Source organism: Ovis canadensis, chromosome 15, assembly GCF_042477335.2.
Source record: "Ovis canadensis isolate MfBH-ARS-UI-01 breed Bighorn chromosome 15, ARS-UI_OviCan_v2, whole genome shotgun sequence".
Taxonomy (NCBI): domain Eukaryota; kingdom Metazoa; phylum Chordata; class Mammalia; order Artiodactyla; family Bovidae; genus Ovis; species Ovis canadensis.
In genome coordinates, this window is record NC_091259.1 from 60,364,548 (window position 1) to 60,391,658 (window position 27,111).

Genomic DNA, 27,111 nt, shown 5'->3' on the forward strand with positions numbered 1-27,111 from the left:
TCTCTTGTGCATTATGTTGAGTTTTTGTCAAGGTTTGTATATCTGAAGTTGTCTCATCTTGAGAGAAATAGGAACAAGCCAAAGAGCATGTGTTTACTTCAGTAACCTTTGGTCAGGTACTTATCACTCAACCTGCAAGTGTTTATTGGGCACCTATAATAGGATAATTACATGGGTTTTAATAAAGCAAGTATCAGCCCTGCCTATATCACCATAGGGTCAGATTCCCTTTCTACTCCGCAGTCCTGTGTTACCACACGTGTCCCTGAATTGTAGCTCTTTATGTCCATGACTGTCTCTACCTTTTTATGCTATGTGCTCCTGAGGCCACGGATCATAGCAAATAGATAACAGGTAACAAGGGCTTTGAAAATTATAAAATCTGTGGACATTTTGGATCTTATAACACTCTGGATCTTGTTTGATCTCTTTTAGCAGGCAGTCCCCTGTCACGGTATGATGCAAGGGCCCAGGAGGTGTATATACGCAGCTTCCTGCTGGGTTCCTGTAATAACACTACTCTGGCAAAAGTGGAGCATTGGCTCACACTATCTCTTTGCAAACAGGTGAGGTAGAAGCTCAGCTTCCCTTTGACTGTGCTGATGCCTTCCTGGTGAAAGTGGGGCACCAACTTGCATCACCTCAACTTTACACCACTTCCTTGCCTCCCCTTGGGCCTGTAAGATCTGTTCCCTGTGGACTGACACCAAGGGAGGTGTGGGGATAGTGGAGTGTTACTTCCTGCTCCCTCAGGAAAGATGACCTCTTTCCCCCATGGGTGAGAGTAGAGGCTCAGTTCCGCACTGACAGTACCCTGTTGGACCTGCTCAGCATTGCTGGGTGGGGAAAATTGGAGTTCTGTCTCCTGCTTCTTTGCAGGGGTGGGATAGAAGATCACTCCCTGTTCAGCCCCAGTGAAACTCTAAGCGGGGGAGGTAGCAGTTTTTCTTTGGCTGTTTGAGGAAGATGGATATTGCCAAAATGTTTTCTATTCTGTTAGGCCACCCTTTTCTCAGTCTTCTACCTAGAAGCAACAGACTTTCCTTGGAGTTGTTTGGTTTTTGTTTTTTGCTATTATTATTGATGTGTGCCTTTAAAAAAAAAAATCAGTTCTATGTTAGAGGCTTCAGCAGTGTCCTGTCTAGGATATATGGGAGGCAGTAAGGAAATGCAGGGAAACTCATTTCCCTGTTGTTCTTCAAGTCCTGGGGTCCCTAGGTGAACTGCCTTCTTACATCTTTCAACTGAGCTTGCTTGTTGTCTTATGTCCAGGTTTTTTCAGTTTTAAGGGAAGGACCTAGGAGGAATGGAGCTATTTGATCTTGGCCAGATGAGAAGTCACATTCTTTTTTTTTGAAGAGAGACTAACCCTTTCAATTACTTCTCAATGGAAGCAGCAGGAGCTTTTAAGACAGTAATTTTCATACTGAACTGCCTAAAATGACTTCTTCACTTTTGTTTTTAAAAAACATGTTTTGAAGCCAAAACAAAAAAAAACCCTGGAAAACCACGGTTCTAGAACATGCCACTAAAAATTAAATCCAAAGCTCCTTTTTCCGTGTCTGTTTCTCATAGCTAGTCTTTGAACTATTGGGAAACAGGGACTCTGTTGAAAGTACCCAGCATGTAGTACATATCCAGTACTCATTTGTAAAGAAATAGTCATTTATGCAGATCCATGCATGTACTCTGCCCTTTAATTCCTTTACTGTCTGCTCCTTCTTACAGTCTTTTCTTTTTTCTCTCGCCAGGTATCCTGGATACAGCCATTGTTGATCGGGGAAAGAATGTGGTATCTGGTTCTCGTGATGGGACAGCACGACTTTGGGATTGTGGGCGCTCAGCCTGCCTGGGAGTCCTTGCAGACTGTGGTTCTTCCATCAATGGAGTGGCTGTGGGTGCTGCTGACAACTCGATAAACCTCGGCTCCCCTGAGCAGATGCCCAGTGAGTTGATGACAGTATATGAATTGTTTCTTTAGGTTCCTTCAGTGTTTGCCTTAGTTTCTCCTTTTCTTCCTCCTCCTCTCCTGCTCTGTAGGTATTTCTGTTTTCATCGTGACTAATATTTATTGCATATCTACTATGTTTGTGTTGCTTTGAATTTACAAAGGAAGTATATGTCATGGTTACTACATTTGAGTAAATACAGTTTAATTTAACGGTTGAGGCTAATGCCTGTAAAACAGAGATCAGTGCAGTTTTAGCTAAAATAATGATTCACTGAATGCAAATATAATAGTTTTTTTTTTTTTTTTAAGGAGAGAGTATTTTAGGTTAGTATAGATGAGAAAGGAGTCACAAAAGAAGTTGACTTGAACCTTGCCAGGATGGATTCAAGTTGAACTGGGAAAGATGGGAGAATGAGACCTAGGGCAGGAGTAGAGGTAGTCAGTTCACATTAAAAAACAGTACGGAGGTAAAATTATCCATTGGGTAAAGGTACGCTTGGCTGGGCCAAAAGTTGGTGTAAGCTTCATAAGGGGAAATAGGTGAGTAGAATGATAGTTTTGGTGAGTCAGAATGATAAAGATCCTAATAAGGCAACTTGTGTTCTTTTCTAATTTTCCTATGATTATAACATATTTGCTTCTCTGATGGAAACAGGACTGTTTTTCCTCCCAGTATCTCTGCCTCTAGAGCAGTTGCTGCTGCTGCTGCTGCGTCACTTCAGTCATGGCCGACTCTGTGCGACCCCATAGAGGGTAGCACACCAGGCTCCCCCATCCCTGGGCTTCTCCAGGCAAGAACACTGGAGTGGGTTGCCATTTCCTTCTCCAATTCATGAAAGTGAAACGTGAAAGTGAAGTCGCTCAGTTGTGTCCGACTCTCAGCGACCCCATGGACTGCAGCCTACCAGGCTCCTCCGTCCATGGGATTCTCCAGGCAAGAGTACTGGAGTGGGTTGCCATTGCTTTCTCTAGAGCAGTTAGATCCACATAAAATTGAGCAGAAAGTACAGAGTTCTAGTATACCCTCTGCCCCCACAAAGGCACACCCTTCCTTATTATTGGCATCCCCCACAGAATGGTAAATTTGTCACGTTGATAGACCTATACTGATAACATCATTAACACTCAAAGTTCAAGGTTGACATTGGGATTCACTCTTGATGTTGTATATTCTGTGGGTTTGGACAAATGTACAATGTCATGTATCTGTCATTATAGTATCATGCAGAAATTTCACTATCTGAAAAATTGTCTTTGCTCCACCAGTTTGTTCCTTTCTCTCCTATAACCCTTGGCAACCACTGATATTTTTTTTGTCTTCATAGTGTTGCCTTTTCCAGAATTTTGAAGTCATAAACTATGTAGCCTTTTCAGATTGGCTTCTTTCACTTAGTAATATGCATTTAAGGTTCCTCTGGGTCTTTTTGTACCTTGATAGCTCATTTCTTTTAAGCATTGAACAGTATTCCATTGTCTGAATGTACCTCAGTTAATTCATCCATTCATATACTGAAGGATATCTTAGTTGTTTCCAAGTTTGGACAATTATGAATAAAACTACTCTAAGTATTCCTCTGTATGTTTGGGTTAATTTTGCCGATCATTATAGACAGTATTCTCATTCTCTTAAACTTCCCATATAGATGCACTATGGTCCAAGAACTAAAACTGTTATGACTACCAGCCTGGCCCCTCTTTGGGAATTAATGGATTGTGAAAGGAAATCCAAGAGACAGGAACTGAGTAGCCATGGAATGTGTGTGTGCTAAGTTGCTTCAGTCGTGTCCAACTCTTCGCCACCCTGTAGACTGTAGCCCACCAGGCTCCTCTGGCCAAGGGATTTTCCAGGCAAGAATACTGGAATGGGTTGCCATTTCATTCTCCAGGGAAGATTCCTGACCCAGGGATCAAACCTGTGTCTCTGTATCTCATGCATTGGCAGGCAGGTTCTTTACAACTAGCGCCACAGTGGATTAATAGGAAAAGTCTGTTCCCCAAAGTGTGATGCATGTGCAGCTAGTGGTAAACAAGATCATTTCAGGTAGTACTCATTTTTAAGTTATATATTAATACATACACATCTTACTTCAAACCTAAGATTTCACAGATATTACTTAAAATAAGGTTGAGTTTTTTAAAATCAGTTGGTTTAAAGTAATTTAAATGAAGGTATTCTTGTTTTGTTTATTTCCTCACTTCCTAGTTATTCTTCAGCCTGTCCCAGTTGGGTTTGTGCCCCAGCTACTTAACTGGCAGCAACTCTTGTCAAGGTCACCGGCGACTCCATGTTGTGTAATCCAGTGTTACTTCTCTGTGGTTATCTTTCCAAATTCTCAGTAGGTTGCAGCACAGGACACTCTTCTTTTCAGGACCCTGCTCTTTCTTGGCTTCTGTAATACCGCACGACACTGCTTTTCTTTAGAGCTCATTGGCTACTGCTTCTTAGTCTCCTTTTGTGTTTCCTTTGACCTTTAAATATTGGAGGGCCCTCAGCCCTGCAGTTACTCTCTTAGGTGATCTTATCATTTCCATGACTTTCAATATTGTATTTAAGCTGGTGATTTCCAAAAAATATCTAAAACATAGATCTTTTACTTACATTTTAGACTATTTAAATGTCTAGTAGACAGCTTGAACTTATTGTATGGAGCATTTGATTCTTTCCAACCCCAAATCTGTTTTTTCCCATCTCAGTTAATGACACCACCATCTCCTTGCTTAAGCCCAAAGCCTAAGATTCATTGAAGATCCACTGCCACCTTTCCTCTTGTCCCACATCAGCAAAGTCTGTCATCTCTACCTTCAGAATGTTTCTTATTTTTCCACCTCATCCTCTCCCTCCAGGTCTCTCTTCTTCCTGCCAGCATCCTGATTCAGTCTGCCGGTACCTGTTGCCTGCTCTGTTTTGTAATCCATTCTCATAGGAATCATCATGTTCATTTAAAAAGCATAAGTCCAGGGCTTCCAGGGTGGCTCACTGGTGAAGAATCCACCCGCCAATGCAGGAGACACAGGTTTGATCCCTGGTCCGGGAAGATCCCACGTGCCATGGAACTAAGCCCATGCACAGCTACTGAGCCTGTGCTCCACAGCAAGACAAGCCACCACAGAGAAGCCCACATACTGCAACAAGATGATGGCCCTGCTTGCCAGAATTAGAGAAGAAGCCCACGTAGCAACAAAGACCAGCACAGCCAAAAATAAATGAAATTACTTTTTAAAAAATGTAAACCGAGCTGTATTACTCTCCTGTGTCCCTCCTCTCCTCCAGCAGCCTCCGTTTATATTGTTACGTATGTTTGGCCCTACTTTGTTTATCATTGTACTCTGTACATTGTTCCAAGTATGGTATCTTTCCATGTTACAAAGGACTTGATAATCATAATATTTTAAAATTGGGTTTATTGAGGTATATTTTACATATAGTAAAAGTCATTTTTTTTAAATCACACCGTTCTGTGAGTTTTGACAAATATGTACAGTCATATAAACAGTACCAGTGTCAAGATATAGAACATAATAAATGTTTTTTAAAACTATTAAGTGAGTGACTAGCAGAGTAATTCAGTAAACAGCTGTCAATAGCTATGCTTTCTGAGTACTGCCAGCTAATCATCCTAGTCCATTATTGACATAGCTCATCTGTCATGCAGGTGAACGAGAGGTTGGAACAGAGTCGAAAATGCTGCTGTTGGCCCGAGAAGATAAGAAACTTCAGTGCTTGGGACTGCAGAGCAGGCAGCCGGCAAGTGGTTCCTCTAAGACCTTTGAACACTGGGGCAACCTGGGTCACACTGATTCTTGGAAAGCTGTTTTGAAAACATTTCTAATTTCTCTGTATGTTCACCTTTTGCAGAAGCTGCATGTGTGAAAGGCAGTACAGTATAGTAATTGAGAGTAAATGTGGTATGGAATAAGGGCAACATTTAAATCCCAGCTCTTCCTAATGGCTATGACATTGGACTCATTACTTAACCTCTGTGAGCCTGTTTCCTCATCACTAAACTTGTCATAGTAGGACTTACATGTGGGGTTATGTGATAATATCAAATGACCTACTGCTTTGTGACCGTTATTAAGTCACTTTCGCTCCTGCCCTTAATGTGCTACATGTAAAATGATGAGGTTCTATCTATTTTCTTCCTCCTCTAAGGTAATGTGGAGATTTTTTGAGTAAAGGTCTTATGCATTCAGGGCTCTCAGTTAATTAGACCAGAATGTCTCTTATAGAAGAATGGGGTTTTCTTCCTTCATTTCCTGAGATTTTGCCAAGCAGGCTATGCTCTTAATTAAACTTGGAGTTCCTTGAGATTAGATTGATTAAATTTCTTTCCAGTTGCTGTCATCATCACCCAGACAACATTAATGATTTGGTTTGGCCACAGACTTTGTGTTTTCATTTTATCTCATTACTTCATTGTGCTGGTGATGTTTCCATTTTCGGAGTTTATTCTGGGAGCATCACTATTTTTGCTCATACTGCCTTTACACTCTGAATTTCCATGCTGGCTTTCATTTCCAAAGGGAAGTCAGAGGGTTTTGTTTGTTTTGTTTCTTTCTTTCTTTCTTTTTTTTTTTTTTAGAACATTCAAACTTTACTCTTTGAACTAATAGTAAGAAATAAAAATATAATCGTTTTTTATTTTCTTAAGTACATGGGTAAATTGTGATTTCTTACATTGCCACCTTAAGTGTGTTTTCAAAAGATTGTCACCAGTGTCTTGAAGCAAAACTTAAATGTGTGAATTGCAAGTGTTTAGCAAATGGAAGGTTGTGCTGAAAACAGGGAAAAAAACATTTTTGGTGTTTAGGATCCCATGAGACAATGTGTTGAGGGGAAATAGTGTGAAAACTGCTGCCTTAGACTATGATATTATGATGCTATGTAACCTGCTTAAGTCGTCAGCCAGCCTCAGGTTCCTGAAATCCTAGGAGTGCTTCCCCCTCAGTTGTTGATGAATACTTAGTTTAGATCAGGAGTTCTTAAAAGAAGAAAGAAATTCTATACTAAAAATAGTGAAATTCTTCTTTTCTTGGTGCCTGTTTATTCCTGGAAACAAATGAATCTTTAAACAGCATCTTTGTCTCCTACTTGTTCCCAGCTCTTCCTCTTTATTGGCTCAGATGCCTTCAACTGCTGCACTTTTCTCTCTGGCTTCTTGCTATTGGCTGGGACTCAGGATGGAAACATTTATCAGCTGGATGTAAGGAGTCCAAGGTGAGTCACCATTCATTTGCATGATGCAGGTCTTCTGCAGAGTGGAAATTTTTATTGGCTTTCACAGTTATTGAATCTGGCATATAGATGGCTGTTAAATCAAGGGTATATTTTTCCATTCATAAAGGCTTTCCAGTGTGAATTGTCTGATTGTTCTTATTATTCCTGGAATCACATTGAAAGGTAACTTGATTCATACTGTCATGATTCCTTTGTAAATTAAGCTTAAATAATGAACTAACATCTCACAATAATTATATAAAACCTTTAATTTTAAGGACCTTAATAATTTTCTTCATGGTGTTACATCTGGGTTGGGCTGAGATTGATCATTTATAGTTCAAGAAAGCCAGCTCTGATTCTTTATTTGGCTGTGATCATAACCTATCTTATATAGGCTTTGTCCTGGTCTTACAGATACCCAAAAAGAATCTATAACCTGTTTGTCCCAGGACTTAACATTTTCTTCTGTCACTTTCTGCTTCCTTCCTCTGTTCAACTGATACTTATTGAATGGCTCCTGTAGGCATTAGGCTTTGTTCAGGGCACCAAACAACAGAAATAAAAGATAAAGACTCTGCCTTTGAGGCATTTGGAGTCTGATAATAAAGATGGACAAGTAAAAGACTGTTAAGACACAGTGTGATCAGTGATCTCAAGAATTTGAGGAAGCACCGAGAAGGAGAGAAAAGAAAGTGAGACTTCTCTGAGGAAATGCAGCTTTAATCGATCTTGTCTAGCAGAAAGTTACCAAGTAAAGAAAAGAAGGACCTGGCTTAGGTAGAATAGCATATAGACAAGCATGAAGGCCTGTGAAAGTATGGCACTGTAAGGTATCTCTGAGTAGTTTGACAAGAGAAGTATATACCCTGCCAGTGGAGTAATGATGAGAAGTGATGCCAGACTGGAAAACTGGAATTTGCTTAGAGAGGACTTATATACCATCCCAAGGAGTCTGGACTTTATTCCAAGAGCAGTGAAAAAATTTCAGTTAAAGAGTGACTATTGTATACCTTTTCTTCCATAGTTTACTTTATTTTTGTACTTGCTTTTGCTTCCATAGAGATAGGGAATCTGATCACTGTTATAAAGTCTCATAATTATAAAAATTATAAAATCATCAATTATAAAAATTGATTCTGATCTTTCTGTTTGATTTTACAGAGTCCTAACAATTTTAATATATCACAGCTGACTTAATTCTGTCTATAAAGAGATTAACATATTGTTAACATTGTTATCTTAAACCCTTGTCAGACTTCCCCTAGAAACTGGAAGTATCAGTGGTTACTTAGTTTATTCAGCTCATTAAGATATTTAGAGACATGTTTAGATTCCCTCCAGGGTGGTTTTGAATGGACTACTTTGATCTACTATCTAAGGATCCTGCCAGGAAAGAAACCATATGAATGTTTAATCTCAGTCCACATTTGTCCAGTGTGCTGTTATGCAGTTAGTACTGTAGGTTGAATATAGTCAAGTATTGCTATTTAAGGGAAAGAGTAAAATCGCTCCATTTATTCTGTATCCTAGGACTCCAGTGCAAGTCATCCACAGATCAGGAGCACCAGTTATGTCTCTGCTGAGTTTCAGAGACGGATTCATTGCTAGCCAAGGTGGGTCCAGGGGCCAATTGAGGGAGGTGGCTCTATATCATTCAGTGAAACATAGATTTAATTCTTGGTCTGTGGCAGGGCTAAGGGCATCATCCTCCATGATTCTTTGGCATATTATGCTTTTTCACGTAACGTTTAACACCCTAATTGTAATTATCTGTGCCCCTTCCAATCTAAGCTCCTTGAGTGCGCTGTGCCTTATCACGTTACCCCCAGCATTTTAGTTCAGTGTCCACCATGTAACTGGTGCTCAATAAACATTGTCAGAATAAATATACTGGCTCTTATTACAAATAATTGAGAATTCAGTTAACAAATCAGTTATGGTCTCTGCTCTAAAGGAGCTCATAGTAAGGCAGACAGACACGTGGACATGTGCTTGAATACAGTTTGATAAGTACTGCAGCAGAATACTGTATGGGAATGTGGGGAACAGCTAACTTGAGTGGTAGGAGTACTGCAGGCATGTCTTTGTGGACTTGTTGGCTTGTTTTAGTCGCTAAGTTGTGTCTGACTCTTTGCGACTCCATGTACTGTAGCCCGCCAGGCTCCTCTGTCCTGGGATTTCCCAGGCAAGAATACTGGAATGAGTTGCCATTTCCTTCCCCAGGGGATCTTCCTCACCCAGGGATTGAACCACATCTCCTACATTGGCAAGCAGGTTCTTTACCACTGAGTGACCTGGGAAGCTCCTTCATGGACTAAGTGACATGTAATCCAGTGACTATTTTACCAACTGGAAATGTAAAAATGCACATTGATGGCTAAAGCTGTAGTGTGTTCAGAGTCATAGATGAGTGAAAGGGAGCAGAAAGAAGGGATCTGTCCTTTATTAGGTGCCTACCTACCATGCAGTAGGTACTGTGTTTGACGCTTTACAAAGACAGTCTGGGTAAAGTGAGTGAGTACCTTGGTGTAAGCAGTACAAAATATTTGGGAGTTTGGGAGTGGGGTTGGGAGAAATGCATAGAAGAAGGTGTCCATTAAGGGACACTGAATCCTCATAGGAATGATTTAGGTGAGGAGGACTGGCCTATAGGCCTGGAGGGACCATCTTACCTTAATACTTCAGTGTATCAGTTAGGATGTTTTTGGCTATTAGTAGCAGAAGACTCAACTGAAAATGGCTTCAATAACTCAGAAAATGTAGTACTTCGTTTACAAGAAATCCAGATTTATGGTGGTGGCTCCAGATTATATTAATTTAGTGATTTGAAAACAAATTCAGTGGAGAAAATAAGAAAAATTGACAGCTAACTCAGTGTGGTATCCTGGATTGTATCCAGGATGTTTAAAGACTGGTAAAATCCAAAAAAGTATTGAGTTAAAAAAAATAAAGCTTTAAGAAGAAGAGAAGAAATCAAGAATGCAGCTTTTCTCTGTTTTTTGGCACTCTCCTCCTTAGCATACTGGCTTTTGTCCTCAGGCTTATTCCCTCAAGGTTACAGTGCAGGACAGCTGCAGCAAATCTTATCTTCACATAACATGCATATTGTTATCCTTTTTAAGAATGAGAAACATTTCCTCAGGAGCAACCCAGCAGATTTACTAATCTCCTACGTCATTGATCAGAATTATGTAATATATGCCATGCCCGGAAGACCTAAATAGACATTTCTCCAAAGAAGATATACAGATGGCCCACAGGCACATGAAAAGATGCTCAGCAATGCCAGTATTAGAGAAATGCAAATCAAACCCACAATGAAGTATCATTTCACACCAGTCAGAAAGTCTACAAAGAATAAATGCTGAAGAGGGTGTTTAGAAAATGGAACCCTCCTACACTGTTAGTGGGAATCTAAATTGGTACAGCCACCATGGAAAACAGTATGATGGTTCCTTAAAAAAACTGCAAATAGAGTTGCCATATGATCCAGCAATCCTACTCACTCCTGGATATATATATAAAAAAGACAAAAACTCTATTTTTTGTCTAGGGCACGCTAGTGCCCCCATGTTCATAACAGCAATATTTGTAATAGCCAAGATGTAAAAACAACCCATGTCCATCAGCAGGTGACTTGCTTAAGAAGATGTCGTGTTGGACGTCTTTGGTGGCCCAGTGGATAGGAGAACACAGGTTTGATCTCTGATCTGGGAAGGTTCCACATGCTCCAGAGCAGCTAAGCCTGTACACCCCAGCTTCTGAGCCTGTGCTCTTGAGCCCATGTGCCACAACTACTGAGCCTGCATGCTGCAAATACTGAAGCCCCTATGCCTAGAGCTTATGCTCCACGACAAGAAAAACCACCACAATGAGAAGCCTGAGCACTGCAATGAAGAGTAGCCCCCACTCACTGCAATTCAAGAAAGCCTGCATGCAGCAATGAAGACCTAGTGAATAGGTCTTCGTTTATTTATTTGTTAATTTATGTTTATATAAAAATGGCAGTTGTGTATGGTTTAATCTAATCATCATATGATCTTTGGTGAACCAGTTCACTTTTCTAAGTCTCTACTTAGAGATAGGTACTCGACATAAAGTAGATATTCTGTAAGTGATAGTTTCTTCTTACTCTTGTAACTAACCCTTGCCCTTGTGAAGTGAAAGTTGCTCAGTTGTGTCTGACTCTTTGCCACCCCATGGAATTCTTTAGGCTAAAATACTGGAGTGGGTAACCATTCCCTTCTACAGGGGATCTTCCCAACCCAGGGATGGAATCCAGATCTCCTGCATTGCAGGCAAATTCTTTACCAACTGAGCTATCAGGGAAGCCCTGCTCATAACCCTTGCCCTGTGCCCTCCTAAAAAAGTGTTTCTGATCATCATGATCCAGTGGCGGAGCACACACTCACCAAAATTAGAATTATGGTGTAGGGGAAAATATGTATGTGGAAGTTGCAGAGCAATAGTAAGTGTTACAAGAGGTCGATGGGAGAAAGGGTTTACTATATGGGGTGGTTAGAGATGGCTTCCTAGACAGAATGGGAATGAAGCTTGGGCTTATCAAGTAGGTTTGTGTGTGGAAACTTGAATGCAGAGGAAGAGCTACAGTAATTGCACTTTCTTACCTCCCTGTACCTCTAAAATATAAGGGTTCTTTTTTGGAAAAGATTATTTTTAATAATGAGAATGCAGGAAAGAAGAAGATCCTCTGTATACTGCTGGGTACAGTCAGTTCATTTCAGTTCAGTCACTTAGTCGTGTCCGACTCTTTGCAACCCCATGAACCACAGCACACCAGGTTTCCCTGTCCATCACCAACTCCCGGAGTCCACCCAGACCCATGTCCATCAAGTCGATGATGCCATCCAACCATCTCATCCTCTGTCATCCCTCTCTCCTTCTGCCCTCAGTCTTTCCCAGCATCAGGGTCTTTTCAGATGAGTCAGCTCTCCACATCAGGTAGCCAAAGTATTGGAGTTTCAGCTTCAACATCAGTCCTTCCAATGAACACCCAGGACTGATCTCCGTTAGGATGGACTGGTTGGATCTCCTTGCAGTCCAAGGGACTCTCAAGAGTCTTCTCCAACACCACAGTTCAAATGCATCAATTCTTTGGCACTCAGCTTTCTTTATAGTCCAACTCTCACATCCATACATGACCACTGGAGTTGGCAAAGTAATGTCTCTGCTTTTTAATATGCTGTCTAGGTTGGTCATAACTTTCCTTCCAAGGAGTAAGCGTCTTTTAATTTTGTGGCTGCAGTCACCATCTGCAGTGATTTTCGAGCCCAGAAAAATAAAGTCAGCCACTGTTTCCCCATTATCTGCCATGAAGTGATGGGACTGGATGCCCTGATCTTCGTTTTCTGAATGTTGAGCTTTAAGCCAACTTTTTCACTCTCCTCTTTCACTTTCATCGAGAGGCTCTTTAGTTCTTCTTCACTTTCTGCCATAAGGGTGGTGTCATCTGCATATCTGAGGTTATTGATATTTCTCCCAGCAATCTTGATTCAGGTTTATGCTACCTCCAGCCCAATGTTTCTCATGATGTACTCTGCATAGAAGTTAAATAAGCAGGGTGACAGTATACAGCCTTGATGTACTCTTTTTCCTATTTGGAACCAGTGTGTTGTTCCATGTCCAGTTCTAACTGTTGCTTCCTGACCTGCATACATGTTTCTCAAGAGGCAGGTCAGGTGGTCTGGTATTGCCATCTCTTTCAGAATTTTCCAGTATAGATTGATTAACAGATAAAATTGATTAAACATATATAATTTTGGAAAGTGGTTTTTCAAATTTTAAATGTTTGAAATGGTTAATATCTTTTGATTCTTCTCTAGAGTTCTATACAAAGTCATAATATTAATATAGAAAAAACTTTATGCATAAAGATATTCTTCTATGTAATGTGCTCTCAACCATATAAAATAAAAATTTATACAGAAAAGGTTAGAAAAATACATTAAACTGTGAATAGTATTTATCTTTGAGTGGTAGATATGAATAAGTTTTTAAACTTCTATTTCTTTATTTTTCTTTTTAATTTTTCTGGATACCATGCTATTCAGCACTCAGGAGCTTAGTTCCCTGACCAGCGATTGAACCCACATCCCCTGCGTTGAAAGGCAGATTCTTTTTTTTTTTTTTTTTGGTTTTTTTTTTTTTTTTAATTTTTGTTTTTTTTTTTTTTAATTTTAAAATATTTAATTCTTACATGCATTCCCAAACATGAACCCCCCTCCCACCTCCCTCCCCATAACATCTTTCTGGGTCATCCCCATGCACCAGCCCCAAGCATGCTGCATCCCGCGTCAGACACAGACTGGCGATTCAATTCACATGATAGTATACATGTTAGAATGTCATTCTCCCAAATCATCCCACCCTCTCCCTCTCCCTCTGAGTCCAAAAGTCCGTTATACACATCTGTGTCTCTTTCCCTGTCTTGCATACAGGGTCGTCATTGCCATCTTCCTAAATTCCATATATATGTGTTAGTATACTGTATTGGTGTTTTTCTTTCTGGCTTACTTCACTCTGTATAATCGGCTCCAGTTTCATCCATCTCATCAGAACTGATTCAAATGAATTCTTTTTAACGGCTGAGTAATACTCCATTGTGTATATGTACCACAGCTTTCTTATCCATTCATCTGCTGATGGACATCTAGGTTGTTTCCATGTCCTGGCTATTATAAACAGTGCTGCGATGAACATTGGGGTACATGTGTCTCTTTCCATTCTGGTTTCCTCGGTGTGTATGCCCAGCAGTGGGATTGCTGGGTCATAAGGTAGTTCTATTTGCAATTTTTTAAGGAATCTCCACACTGTTCTCCATAGTGGCTGTACTAGTTTGCATTCCCACCAACAGTGTAGGAGGGTTCCCTTTTCTCCACACCCTCTCCAGCATTTATTGCTTGCAGATTTTTGGATCGCAGCCATTCTGACTGGTGTGAAGTGGTACCTCATTGTGGTTTTGATTTGCATTTCTCTAATAATGAGTGATGTTGAGCATCTTTTCATGTGTTTGTTAGCCATCCGTATGTCTTCTTTGGAGAAATGTCCATTTAGTTCTTTGGCCCATTTTTTGATTGGGTCGTTTATTTTTCTGGAGTTGAGCTGCATAAGTTGCTTGTATATTTTTGAGATTAGTTGTTTGTCAGTTGCTTCATTTGCTATTATTTTCTCCCATTCAGAAGGCTGTCTTTTCACCTTGCTTATATTTTCCTTTGTTGTGCAGAAGGAAAGGCAGATTCTTAACCACTGGATCACCAAGGAAGTCCCTGGGAACATAGCTGTCTTAACGAAAACATTTATATAGAGAAATTCCCTGTTAAAAATCATTGTCTAGGATAAGTTTGCAAATACTTGTAAAAGTCTGTAGTTGCTTGCTCTGTGCTCTTGGCAGTTATTGCTAATCAAAGACAACTCTTCCCATTAAGCGTGCATATGGCCTTCAAATCCTCTTGAGCCCAGCATTTTAGGGAGTCCCTATAGGACCTCATATCTGGCCCACCATGACTCCTGTCTGCCACTCTGGGTCTTAAGACAATTTTCTTTAGGCTAGTGATGTACAGAAATAAAATATTGAGGGTAACTTTGCATGCAACTTTCTCTTTAGTTATCTAAGTTTTCTTTCTGTCTTTTAGGTGATGGAAGCTGTTTCATTGTCCAGCAAGACTTAGACTATGTGATTGAGCTCACTGGGGCTGACTGTGATCCTGTGTACAAGGTACAGACATGAGAAAAACCAGGCCTGGGTGATTTTCACCTGGGACCCAGGGCTTTGGAGGGAACTGAATCCAGAAACTTCGTGATTACTAGGGGTAATACCGTACTTAGGAGTGGGACAGAAAGAAATAATTGAGTCAGTGTCTTCATCATTTACTGGCTCTAGAAACTGAAAAGGTCACTTTACTTCCTCAGTCTGTCAGTTTATCTGTAAAATGAGTAGAACAGTGAAATAATGCATATGAAAACTCTATAATCTGTAAATATTACTTTTATTGTTGTTGTTATTATTTAAGTTCAAGACTGATTTGATTAGAGTGTGTTGTTGGAGAAGACTCTTTAGAGTCCCTTGAACTGCAAGGAGATCCAACCAGTCCATCCTAAAGGAAATCAGTCCTGAATATTCATTGGAAGGACTGATGTTGAAGCTGAAACTCCAATACTTTGGCCACCTGGTGTGAAGAGCTGACTCATTTGAAAAGACCCTGATGCTGGGAAAGATTGAGGGCAGGAAGAGAAGGGGACGACAGAGGATGAGATGGTTGGATGGCATCACCAACTCAATGGACATGAGTTTGAGTAAACTCTGGGAGTTGGTGATGGACAGGGAGGTCTGGTGTGCTGCAGTCTATGGGGTCACAAAGAGTTGGACATGACTGAGTGACTGAACTGAGCTGAACTGAAGAAAAAGAAAAATGAAAGGGGAAATAATGTTTGTTGACCAGTCATTGTTCTAGCTGTTTTACGTATCAGATTTAATAGTTATCATAGCTTGAGATATAGATATTATTATTCCTATCATTTTCTTATATTTAAAAAAAATTCATAATTTATGCACATGTATAAAAATTCAAACAGTGCATAACTGTGCAGACTTAAAAGTCTGCTTTAAGACTTTTGGTTCCACTGTTTCCTAAAGTAACTAGCATTAATAGTTGTGTATCTTTTAAAACTGTTTTTGGAGAATTTATACTTAGACCTTCGTTTATGTAGTTATGTAAATAATATAGTTTTATCTTTATACATAATTGGGATCATTCTGTTACATATTGCTGTATGACTTGGGTTATTTTACTTAACATTTTAGAGCACTTTCCAGACAAATGCTTATAGATATACTTCATTTTATAAAATTCCTGCATAGTGTTCTATATTGTGAATTAACACATCATTTTCATTTTATAAATGAAGAAATGGGACCAAAGGGGTTGAGAAGGCTGCCCTAGGTCATGCAGCTACATATTGGCACACCTGTGATTAAAGCTAACTCCAGAATTCATGCTGTTTGCATTAAATTAATGCAATGGTTCTTAATCTCCTTTGTCTCAGACTGCTTTGAGAATTTGATGAAATCCTTCTCAGTAAAAAAAGGCACATATTGAGAACTTCTTTGCATATAATTTTATGAGGTTCGTGGATACCCAGGCCTTCCTTTTTTTTCTTTCCTCCCCTGAGGGCTTCCAAGTATAATTTAATAACAGATGTAAGGGACCAACTTAATTTTAGCTGCACCCCCTCTTTACTCCTAAACTCTCTATTCCTAAGCTCTGTCAAAGGCGATTTTAGGGTTTATGTGACACCGTTCTCTTCTGGAGGAGGCAGTGTTGTTGTCAGTTCCTAAGTCGAGTCTGACTCTTTTTGACCCCGTTGACTGTAGAACCCATGGATTGTAGCATACCAGGCTCCCCTGTTCTCCACTATCTCCCAGAGTTTGCTCAAACTCAAGTCCATAGAATCGGTGATGCTATCTAACCAGCTCATCCTCTCCCACCCGCTTCTACCCAGGCTTTTCTGTAGGCCATATGCTCCCCTGTGCAGACCCCTCTGCTCTAAACCATGCACAGCACTAGTGCGTTTTCTCTCCAGTTGGCCACTTAGTTTCTCTGTTCTGTACCCGTGAGCTCCCGTGATTCTGGTCAGCTATTTTTAAAATATATAACATGGATATAATTCTTGTCTTTGGAGTCAGTAAATCTTCTCAGACTCCATTGTACTAGTAGGGGTCAATGACAAGACTCTTATGTTTTTGAAGTGGAAGAATCCCAGGCTTCCTTTGAGCTGCGAACTCTTTGTGTTCCAGGTAGCCACATGGGAGAAGCAGATCTACACATGTTGTCGAGATGGTCTTGTGCGACGCTATCAGCTCTCAGACCTCTGACCCCGTCAGTCAATGAAAAAGATCGACTCTGATCAACAGTGAGCAGGAACATCATCAGGGACCATGGAAGGACCATGAGTGACCTTTGTTGTATTGGGTACCCTTTGGAAACAATAGAAAGTCAGCTGCTTTGGCCCATGTGGAGCTGTCATTCTATGACAAGACGCACTTTGAACTGAGTAAGAAGCTCACATGTGCTCGCTGCATTTGTCCCAACTTCTCCCTTAAACTCAGCCCAGCAACATAGGGCAAGGAAATGGATGCTTATAGTGTGATTCCACACCGATTGTGTTCAGGGTTTATAAGGACTGGAGGACTACAACCTGTTCTCTGCAGGAAATAAAGAGAATATGGAGGAGTCTGAATTTGAGAAACTTTGTTAAATATTCTTGCTCTAGGAAAAAGTCAGTCACAGTGATGGGATTCCTTTCTCAGGTACTTCCTGTCAGCCTGGCTATAGGGAAGGGCTACTTGACAGTAGCAGTAAGTATCCCATGTGTAACCTGGGAAGGATTCTTATACAGGAAGAGTAGTAACCACCATCCCAGTTTTCCTTAGATTAAGGGGTTTTCTGCTACATGGGACTTTCTGTCCTGGGCAAACTGATATGATTGGTCAGCCTTTATACAGGTGATGAAGTTGAGTCATATCTTTGTAAAGGTGACAGCTGTCAAAGTGTGGTTCTTAGAATAGCTGTATCAGATCACCCAGGAACTTGTCAGAAATTCTGGGAACTGCCTCCCCTTTTCAAACTTAAATCAGAAATCCTATGAATGGGGCCCACAGTCAATATTTTAACAATTTCCAGGTGATTCTAATTCCTGATAAAATATGAGAGACAAAAAGAGATGGTTAGGGGCAGTTTAGTCATAGATGGAACTCAGTGCTCATGGATGAGGCTGAAGAGGTTGACAGGGTCCAAATAGTGAAGGGGCTTAAATGCCAGGTAAGGAGCTTGAGCTTCACTCGGTTGGCATTGGGGAACCACAGAACACTTTTTTAAGCAAGGGTACAACATGGTCACTTCTTTTTTTCCCTAAACATAAAAATAAAAATGGAATCATAATTATATATATTCCATGGTTTATTTTCACTTAGTGTCTCTGAGTTCTTTCCATCTCAATACAGTTGGACTTTCCTCATTCTTTTTAATAAAAAGTGTAGATTTCCTTGGCAGTCCAGTGGTTAAGACTCTGCACTTCTGCTGCAAGGGGGCATGGGTTTGTTCCCTGGTTGGGGAAATGAGATCCTGGATACTGTGCCAGCGCAACCAAAAAAAGAAAAAAAAAGACTGCTAGTAAGACTCAAAGAGATCTAGTGATTAGCCAAGGGTCATACAGAGTAGGAACTTGAACGTAGTTGAGCTTTAAATCCTATATTTTCCTTCTGATTGCTTTTGCCTAAACCAAATTGAAAATAAAATACTGTAATTCAATGAATATCTATTGGATATCTATTCTGTTCTAGTTACTGTATTTAGATACTTAATCCTCATAACACTCTTAAAAAGGAATTGGTATTATTCCTATTTAAAGGATAAAGAAACTGAGGCTCAAGAAATGAAGTACCAGAGCCTTGATTTGGACCTTTCTCAGTGTGTCTGCAAGGCCTGTGCTCCTTCCACTACACCGTGTGGTCACGAGACCTCAGGGACTAGAGCAGTTTCATTCATGGAATGATTTGTGATAGGGTCAGGTAGACTCAAGAGGCGGAGAAGGCAATGGCAGCCCACTCCAGTCCTCTTGCCTGGAAAATCCTATGAACGAAGGAGCCTGGTAGGCTGCAGTCCATGGGGTCACTAAGAGTCAGATATGACTGAGCGACTTCCCTTTCACTTTTCACTTTCACGCATTGGAGAAGGAAATGGCAACCCACTCCAGTGTTCTTGCCTGGAGAATCCCAGAGACGGGGGAGCCTGGTGGGCTGCCGTCTATGGAGTCGCACAGAGTCAGACATGACTGAAGTGCCTTAGCAGTAGCAGACTCAAAAGGACATATTCCAGAGCTCAGAAACATTGAAAGCTAGGAGGTCTGGGGGAACCTCTAATATGTCAGATTAACAAAACAGGAGGAGGAAGATTTTGACTGGGTTCAAACAGCAAGTGTGCCTCTTGAGTTCCCATTCCAGGACTCATTCTTGTTTATTACCATCACATTCACGAACCCCTTTTCATAGGTCTCCAGAGTTGACATCCTGATCTTGATGGATGCAGTGACTCTTGACAGCTGTCCTGAAATCCAGACCCAAACAACAGAAGCAAAGGCTAGCTTTCAGGTACCCCAGGCCTTATTTACTGTGAATGGAATCATCCCCAGTTTGCAGCAGAGTTTTTTTCTTTTGGGTCAAGAAGTGCATTCTGGGTGAAAAAGTATTGACAGCCCCCATCTGGAACACTGCAGGCCCAGGGAAGCTCTGTGCTTAGACTTTGTTTCTTGGTTTTCAGGTGCCCCCTTGTGACTTCTCGTGAAAAGTACCGCTGTTTCTCAGACCTGAAAAACTGGCAGCGGCAGTGGCTGTTGAGCGTATACTGTGTGCCAGGCAGGCCTCACAGTAGCCTTGTAAAGATTTTTCTTGAACAGATCTCTTTGTGGATATATTTTAAATTTACTTTTTATTTTGAAATAATTTCAAACTAGCAGATAAGCTATAAGAATAGTTCAAAGGATTCCAGTATATCCCCACACATAACTTCCAGTTGTTAACTTTTCATTATGTTTGCTTTATCACCCTCTCGCTCCCTCTCTCTTTATATATATATATATATTTTTTTTAACACAGGTTATATATGCTGTATATATATTTTTTCTGAATCACTTGTAATACACAAATGTTACGTCCTGTCAGCTTTCAGTACGTCAGTATGCATTTGCTGAAATCAGGGACACTCCTGTATAATCACAGTACATCTATCAAAACAAGGAAACCCCCATTAATCCTATACTACCATCCAGTTTGCTGACCCCATTCAAGTTTTGCTGGTTTTCCCAGCAGTGTCTTTCATAATCACTCTTTCCTTTGTGGTCCAGGGTCTAATCCAGGATCACACATTGCATTTATTTGGCTTCTGTCTGGAGTACTTCCTCAGTTTTTCCTTTTATAACCCTGATATTTTTGGAACATAGGCCACTATGGGTTTGTCTGATATTTCCTCATGATTAGATTCAGGTTATACATTTGGCCAGGAATATTCCCAAAGTAATTCTCCATCCTAAAAGCATCGTATTGGGAGCCAGGCAATGTTGATTTGTCTCTCTACTGGTGATGTTAACATTTTTTTTCCTTTGGAGATATAATTCACAAACCAAAAAATGCACCCTTTTAAATTACACAATTTGGTGGTTTTTGGTATATTTATTTACAAGGTAGTGTGGCCATCACTACCAGTTCCAGAACATTTCATCACCCCAGAAAGAAACCCCATATACTTCAGCAGTCACTCCCCATGCTCCAGCCCTGGCAACCACTGATCAGCGGACTCTGTTTCTGTGGATGTGCCTATCCTGGATGTTTTAAATAAATGGAATATATGTGACCTTTTGTGTCTGGCTTCTTTCACTTAGCATAAAAATTTCAAGGTTCATCAGTGTTGTATTAATAGCATTAATAGCATGCATCAGTACTTCATTCTTTTAACCCACTTGTGACGGTTAATTTTATGTGTTAACTTGACTGAGCCATGTTGCACAGATATTTGGTCAAACATTCTGGATGTTTCTGTGTTTTGGGCATGCTATTAACATTTAGATCAGTGAACTTTGAGTAAAGCAGATTGTTGTCCGTAATATAAGGCTTCATCCAATCAGTTGAAGGCCCTAATAGAGAAAGACTGACTTCCACCAAGCAAGAAGGAATTCTGCCAGTGGATTGCCTGTGGATTTGAACTGCAACTCTTCCCTGGGTCTCCTACTGCACTGCAGACCTGTCCTGCAGATTTTGAACTTTTTCAGTTCAGTTCAGTCGCTCAGTCATGTCTGACTCTTTGTGACCCCATGAATCACAGCACACCAGGCCTCCCTGTCCATCACCAACTCCCAGAAAACTCATACTCACGTCCATTGAGTCAGTGATGCCATCCAGCCATCTCATCCTCTGTCGTCCCCTTCTCCTCCTGCCCCCAATCCCTCCCAGCATCAGGGTCTTTTCAAATGAGTCAACTCTTCGCACCAGGTGGCCAAAGTATTGGAGTTTCAGCTTCAGCATCAGTCCTTCCAATGAACACCCAAGACTGATCTCCTTTAGGATGGACTGGTTGGATCTCCTTGCAGTCCAAGGGACTCTCAAGAGTCTTCTCCAACACCACAGTTCAAAAGCATCAATTCTTCGGCACTCAGCTTTCTTCACAGTCCAACTCTCCATACATGACCACTGGAAAAACCATAGCCTTGACTAGATGGGCCTTGGTTGGCAAAGTAATGTCTCTGCTTTTTTAATATGCTGTCTAGGTTAGTCATAACTTTCTTTGCAAGGAGTAAGCGTCTTTTAATTTCATGGCTGCAGTCACCATCTGCAGTGATTTTGGAGCCCCCCAAAATTAGATTCTTTAAGCCTCCATAATTGCATGAGCCAATTCCTTAAAATAAATCTCTCTATATGCACACAAACATATCTTATTGGCTCTGTTTCTCTAGAGAACCCTGCTAAGTCACTTCAGTCGTGTCCAACTCTGTGTGACCCCATAGACAGCAGCCCACTAGGCTCCTCTGTTCCTGGGATTCTCCAGGCAAGAATACTGGAGTGGGTTGCCATTTCCTTCTCCAATGCATGAAAGTGAAAAGTGAAAGTGAAGTCACTCAGTCGTGCCTGACTCTTAGTGACTCCATGGACCGCAGCCTACCAGGCTCCTCCGTCCATGGGATTTTCCAGGCAAGAGTACTGGAGTGGGTTGCCATTGCCTTCTCTGTGCTCATCTCCCAGTGGTCCCTATCTCTGATCAAGGTACTGCAAGTCTAGAATGTCTGAAGTCATTCTGACTCCTTTATCTTTTCTTACAATGCACAGCCAATCAGTCATCAAGTACTGTGGATGGTCCACCTCCTCCACTTGTACTTCCCATGTTCATCCTCACAGACAACAGTCAATCTCTACTCTTGCCTGCAGCTTTAAAATTGTCTCCTAAAATTATTCTGCCACTAGTTGCCCTAATACACCATTATATGGATATACTACAGTGTTTTAATCCACTCATCAGATGATAGACATTTGGGTTGTTTACGTTTTTTAGCTATTATGAATAGTGCTGCTGTGTTCTATTGGGTATATACTTAACAATGGAACTGCTTGGTCATATGGTAACTCGAGGTTTAATGTTTAGAGAAACTGCCAACTATTTTCCAAAGTGGCGGCACCATTTTACATTCCCACCAATGTAAGGGTTTTTTTTTTTTCCCATGTCCTTGCCAACTCTTGTTTTTGTCCATCCTTTTTATTTTAGTCAGATAAAGTTAAGTCAATTAAAATTATATCTATGAGATTTCTCCACAGCAAATTTAATAAGTATTTGAGGGAGAACTACTTTGAAACTATATAAATATCCTATTCCTCAACAATCTTGTAAAACTGAAACAACTAGGTTTAGCATTCTTTAATGATTTCTGTCTGAATCAGTTATTCCTATGATAATTGCCAAATGGTGGTTTTCTAATTCCATTATTCTCTTTACATTTATAATCAGCATGCTACTGTAAGGAAGAACTTTCCCTTCTCCCTGATTTATTTGTTCATTCACTCATTCATTTGTCATAGATATATTATTATAAATAACTCATAGATTCATTTTTTATTCTATAGATTATAATCCATTATAATTATACTGTGATTATAATCCATTATAATTATACTGTGATTTATTTTGATATTTAGATTGTCCCATTTGGGCCAGTGGGGGCTCCTCCAAGCTGTATCTTGTGTCCTTTTAACATTTTTCCATCCTTCTTTGAGCTGCTGCACATTCTCTAGCCCCATAAGATAGTCAAGCCTCAAGTTATCATTTCCCACTCCAGGCCTGGAATCAGTCATTTGTCTAAATAGCTCTGGTTTCTTTTAGTGGATAATTGTATTCAGAAATCAAGATCTGGGCAATAATATGCTCTTTACTCCTGGGGTATTATTGCTTCTAGGCCCTATCAGAAGATAGTACATCTATACACCTGTCTCTACATCCATCATTCTATATATATTAAAAATCATGAGTTCACACTGATGTCACCAATTCCAATCCAACTCCACCTTCTCTATATATACCTCCTTTCTCCAAAAATGAGAAGCTTGGCTCTCATAATTCTCAGTATATTCACATTTGCTCAATACCACTGTGAGTAACCAATTTTCCACCCACCCAGGTCATCTCCTTCCCTTTCACCACAGCTCTTGCATAGCTGGTGTTCCTCTAGAGTCTCCTTCTTCCTCTCCATTCAGCCAGTCCCAGATAAAGCAAAGCCTTCCCCCAACCCTCTGAGTTTAATAACATTTTTTTTTTTTGGTAATAAGAGTAAAACAGGGAATTCCCTGGCAGTCCAGTGGTTAGAATTTAGTGCTTTCACTGTAGGAGCCCAGGTTTGATCCCTGGTTGTGGAACTAAGATCCCACAAGCTGCATAACCAGAAAAAAAAAAGGTAAAACAAATGGCCAGTACCCAAGAAAAAATGTTCAATATTAGTAGTTAAATAAAAATGCAAATTAAATCCATGAGAAAGCTCAGAAATGCAAAAAATATAAAGAGTAATTCCACATTTTCATTTTACAAGCAGACAATGATGTATATTTGTTTGTATGTATGTTTGTATGTTCATTTTACAAGCAGACAACTATAGCTAAGAAATGATTGTTTTAAGGTCATAAAACCAGTCGCTAACAGGATTTGGCTCTGATTCTGCTGCATCAGAGCTAAGGGAACATCTTCCATGTGATACATGATTTTGTGTAGTTTTATGTAATATTTTCGCACCAACTCAGTGGTGGAAGTAATACTCCCATTTATTCAAGTAAAATTAAACTTGGGGCCACTAAGTACACCTCCTTCAAGTCACCCAGATGCCATGTGAGCTCAGCAACATCAAGATATGGTCACTCTGACCACTCAACTCCCCCAACAGCTATCCTTTACGTCTTAGATTTCTAGTTGATTTCTCTGTCCTTTGACCCAATTCCAAAAGTGTGTTTTGTCACTTCCAAATATACCTAAAATAGATCTTTTGCCTCAGACAACACGAAAGTTCTATAATACTTTGAGGCAGTAGTAGTAGTGGCTTCAGAGGACCCAGGAGAGTTCTTTCGTCATTAGTATCCGAAATGTCATCAGGGAACGATCAAGAATTTCCATCCACAATGAGAGATGAGTTTTAAAATGTAGCACCTCTCTTTCCCTGTATGACTGATATTAGTTCCTTTCTTAATAACACACTTCCCTTTGAGAGGAATAGGAGGCTAAGTATCTAGAGAAATTACCCCTGAGGAAGAAGGAGGAGAAGAGGAAGGGCTGTAGCGAGGTGCTGACTCAGGGACAGACCCATGGAGCCACAGCAGTAGTCCAGATACAAACCATACATTTAGGTGATTTCTGTACTTAACACAGCAGTCATACAGACTTGTGGGAAAGCAACAGACTGTTGAATGAATGGTTCTGGAACAATGGGATATCAAAAAGAAAAAAACCTACATGGAACCATATATAGAAAAATAAGTTCTAAGTGGATTAAAGATTTAAAAGTCAAATGGACTTTTGGAAGAATATATAGGTGAAGATCTTTATGACCTTGTATAGGGAATATTTCTTAAACTAGACACAGAAAGGATAACCCAAAAGAAACAGATTGATAAATTTGACCCCATTAAAAAAAAAAAACGGTAAAAAGACAAGCTCCAAGGTGGAAGGGGTTTGTATTTTATATTATCAACAAAGAAACATAAAACATAAAGAGTAAAAAGTCAATTTTCTAAAAAAGGACAGCCCAGAAAGACAGTGGACAAAAGATGTAAATAGGCACTTCACAACGAAGAAAAAAATTGGCAATAAAAATGAAAAGACCTCCACCAAGAAATGCAAATTAAAATCCACAGTGAGATGCTATTTCACACCTATATCAGCAAACATTTAAAACTTTGACACCAAGAATTGTGAGAATGTGGAGCAAAAAGGAGCGCACATATACTACTACATTGCCATTATAAATTAGAATCTCCACATCAGAAAACTGACATTATCTTGCAGAGTTGACACACATGCCCAAATATTCAGGATCAGCAGTGAGTGCTAAAGAGCCACTATGAAGATGTCATACACATGCACCAACATGCTATTTGCATAGATGCATAGTATTGGGTTGGCCAAAAAGTTCATTCTAGTTTTTCTCTTCAATGATTTGGAAAAACCTGAACAGACTTACTGGCCAACTCAATAATAATAGAGTAAGAGAGGGCTAAGTAGGGAGGGGAACACAGGGGCAACTGTCCTTCAATAACAAATGCTCTAATGCTACTCTTGTGCACGCAGACTATTTCATAAGAAAAAAATATCTGGGTTGAAGCCAGGGTCCGTGGTGGGTGTGGTGGGGAGGGTCTGAGCAGAGGTGGCAGCACAGGTGAGTATGAGAGAGAGAATGGTTAGTTGGGCAATTGCTGGTGCTACAGGTGGGTGTGAGAGGTAAGAGCAAGTACGAGGGGGCCGATCACAGAGTGTGTGCCAGGATGAACAGCTTGGATTAACTGGGCAGTCAGTGGAGTGAGGTCTTGGCAGGGTAGAGGTAAGGTGGCAGGACAGGGAGGAAGTCGTGGTGGCCTTGCTGAGAGAAGAAAGCCAAAGCAAGGCCATGGCTAGGAGAAGGACAAGCGGAGCAGGAGCTCGAGAGGTGTCTAGGAGGTGAAATGGTCTGAGCTTGGTGGCTGGGTGTGGGTGACTGAGAGGAAAACGGCACTGCTGCCCTCAAGGAGGTGCAATGGAACTCCCCGCTCTTTAACGGCGGGTTATGTACTCTTCCTTCCAAAGAGTACAAGCCAGAAATGGGTAAACCTGAGAAACACTGCCTCAGCAGGTGATCAAGGAAGGTCAATGTCTTCGGCGATAAGTCGTGATGGTACACACATTTGACCTGATGTGATGAGGATAGCACTTTACTTGTGTGGTCTTCCTTCCAAAAGCACCCCAACCCCAGTCTAAATCATAAGAAAATCATCAAACAAATCCAGATGAGGGACATTCCACAAAATACCTGATCAATACTCTCAAACTGTCAAAGTCATCAAAAACATGGAAATTTTGAGAAATAGCTGTAAATAAGAGGAGCCTAAGGAAACATGACAAGTAATTGTAATGTTATTTCCTGGATCAGATCCTGGAACAGGAAAAAAAAAAAAAACAACTAGGGTTTTTTCCACTAGGGTGAAAACTAGGAAATCTGAATAAAGTATGGAGTTATAGATTATGTATGTGCTCAGTCGCTCAGTTATGTCTGACTTTTTGCGACCCCGTGGACTGTAACCTACCAGGCTTCTCTGCCCATGTAAAATTTCCAGGCAAGAGTACTGGAGTGGGATGCCATTTCCTACTCCAGAGGAATAGGAATCCCTGACCCAGGGATTGAACCCGCCTCTCTTGTGTCATCTTTGTTTGTGGATGGATTCTTCACCACTGGCTCCACCTGGGAAGCCCCCATAGATTACGTATGGATATGGGTTATTATTTCTGACAAATGTACCATTCTTGTGTAATGTATTTATGATAAGGGAAGCCTGGTGTGGGGCATATGAGAATGCTATCTTCACACCTTTTCTGAAAATCTGAAAACATTCTAAAATAAACCTGTGGCGGATTCATGTCAATGTATGGCAAAACCAATACAGTATTGTAAAGCAAAATAAAGTAAAAAAAAAAAAAAGCCAAATCTGTTTGCTCTGAAAACTTAATTAAAACTGATTTCTACTCTCCCTAAAAACCCTGGTTTCTTATCAGGCTCACAGAGTCAGTCCTAGTTCTCTCAATCCCTCCTCTACAGGCACAGGTGAGAAGGGGGTTTGCTTAGGAAGGAAGGACTACAACTCCCAGAGTGCCCCTGT

The 27,111-nt window shown here is 40.5% G+C and overlaps 1 protein-coding gene across 8 annotated transcripts in view; it reads left to right on the forward strand.

Annotated features, from left to right (window-relative positions):
• The window catches only part of PAAF1 (proteasomal ATPase associated factor 1), a 41,550-nt gene extending 23,415 nt beyond the window's left edge, over positions 1-18,135 (forward strand). For 6 of the 8 annotated variants that reach the window (XM_069553018.1, XM_069553016.1, XM_069553017.1 and 3 more), the window contains 6 exons: positions 1,752-1,946; positions 5,605-5,696; positions 7,054-7,169; positions 8,703-8,785; positions 14,825-14,907; positions 16,987-18,135. In XM_069553018.1, coding sequence (XP_069409119.1) covers positions 1,752-1,946; positions 5,605-5,696; positions 7,054-7,169; positions 8,703-8,785; positions 14,825-14,907; positions 16,987-17,064 — 647 coding nt within the window. In that variant the 3' untranslated portion in view covers positions 17,065-18,135. Of the gene's footprint in view, positions 1-1,751; positions 1,947-4,795; positions 5,491-5,604; positions 5,697-7,053; positions 7,170-8,702; positions 8,786-14,824; positions 14,908-16,986 lie in introns of those variants that run through there. The other 2 variants (XR_011249156.1, XM_069553019.1) reach the window with 2 other exon arrangements.
• The last annotated feature ends 8,976 nt before the right edge of the window (positions 18,136-27,111 follow it).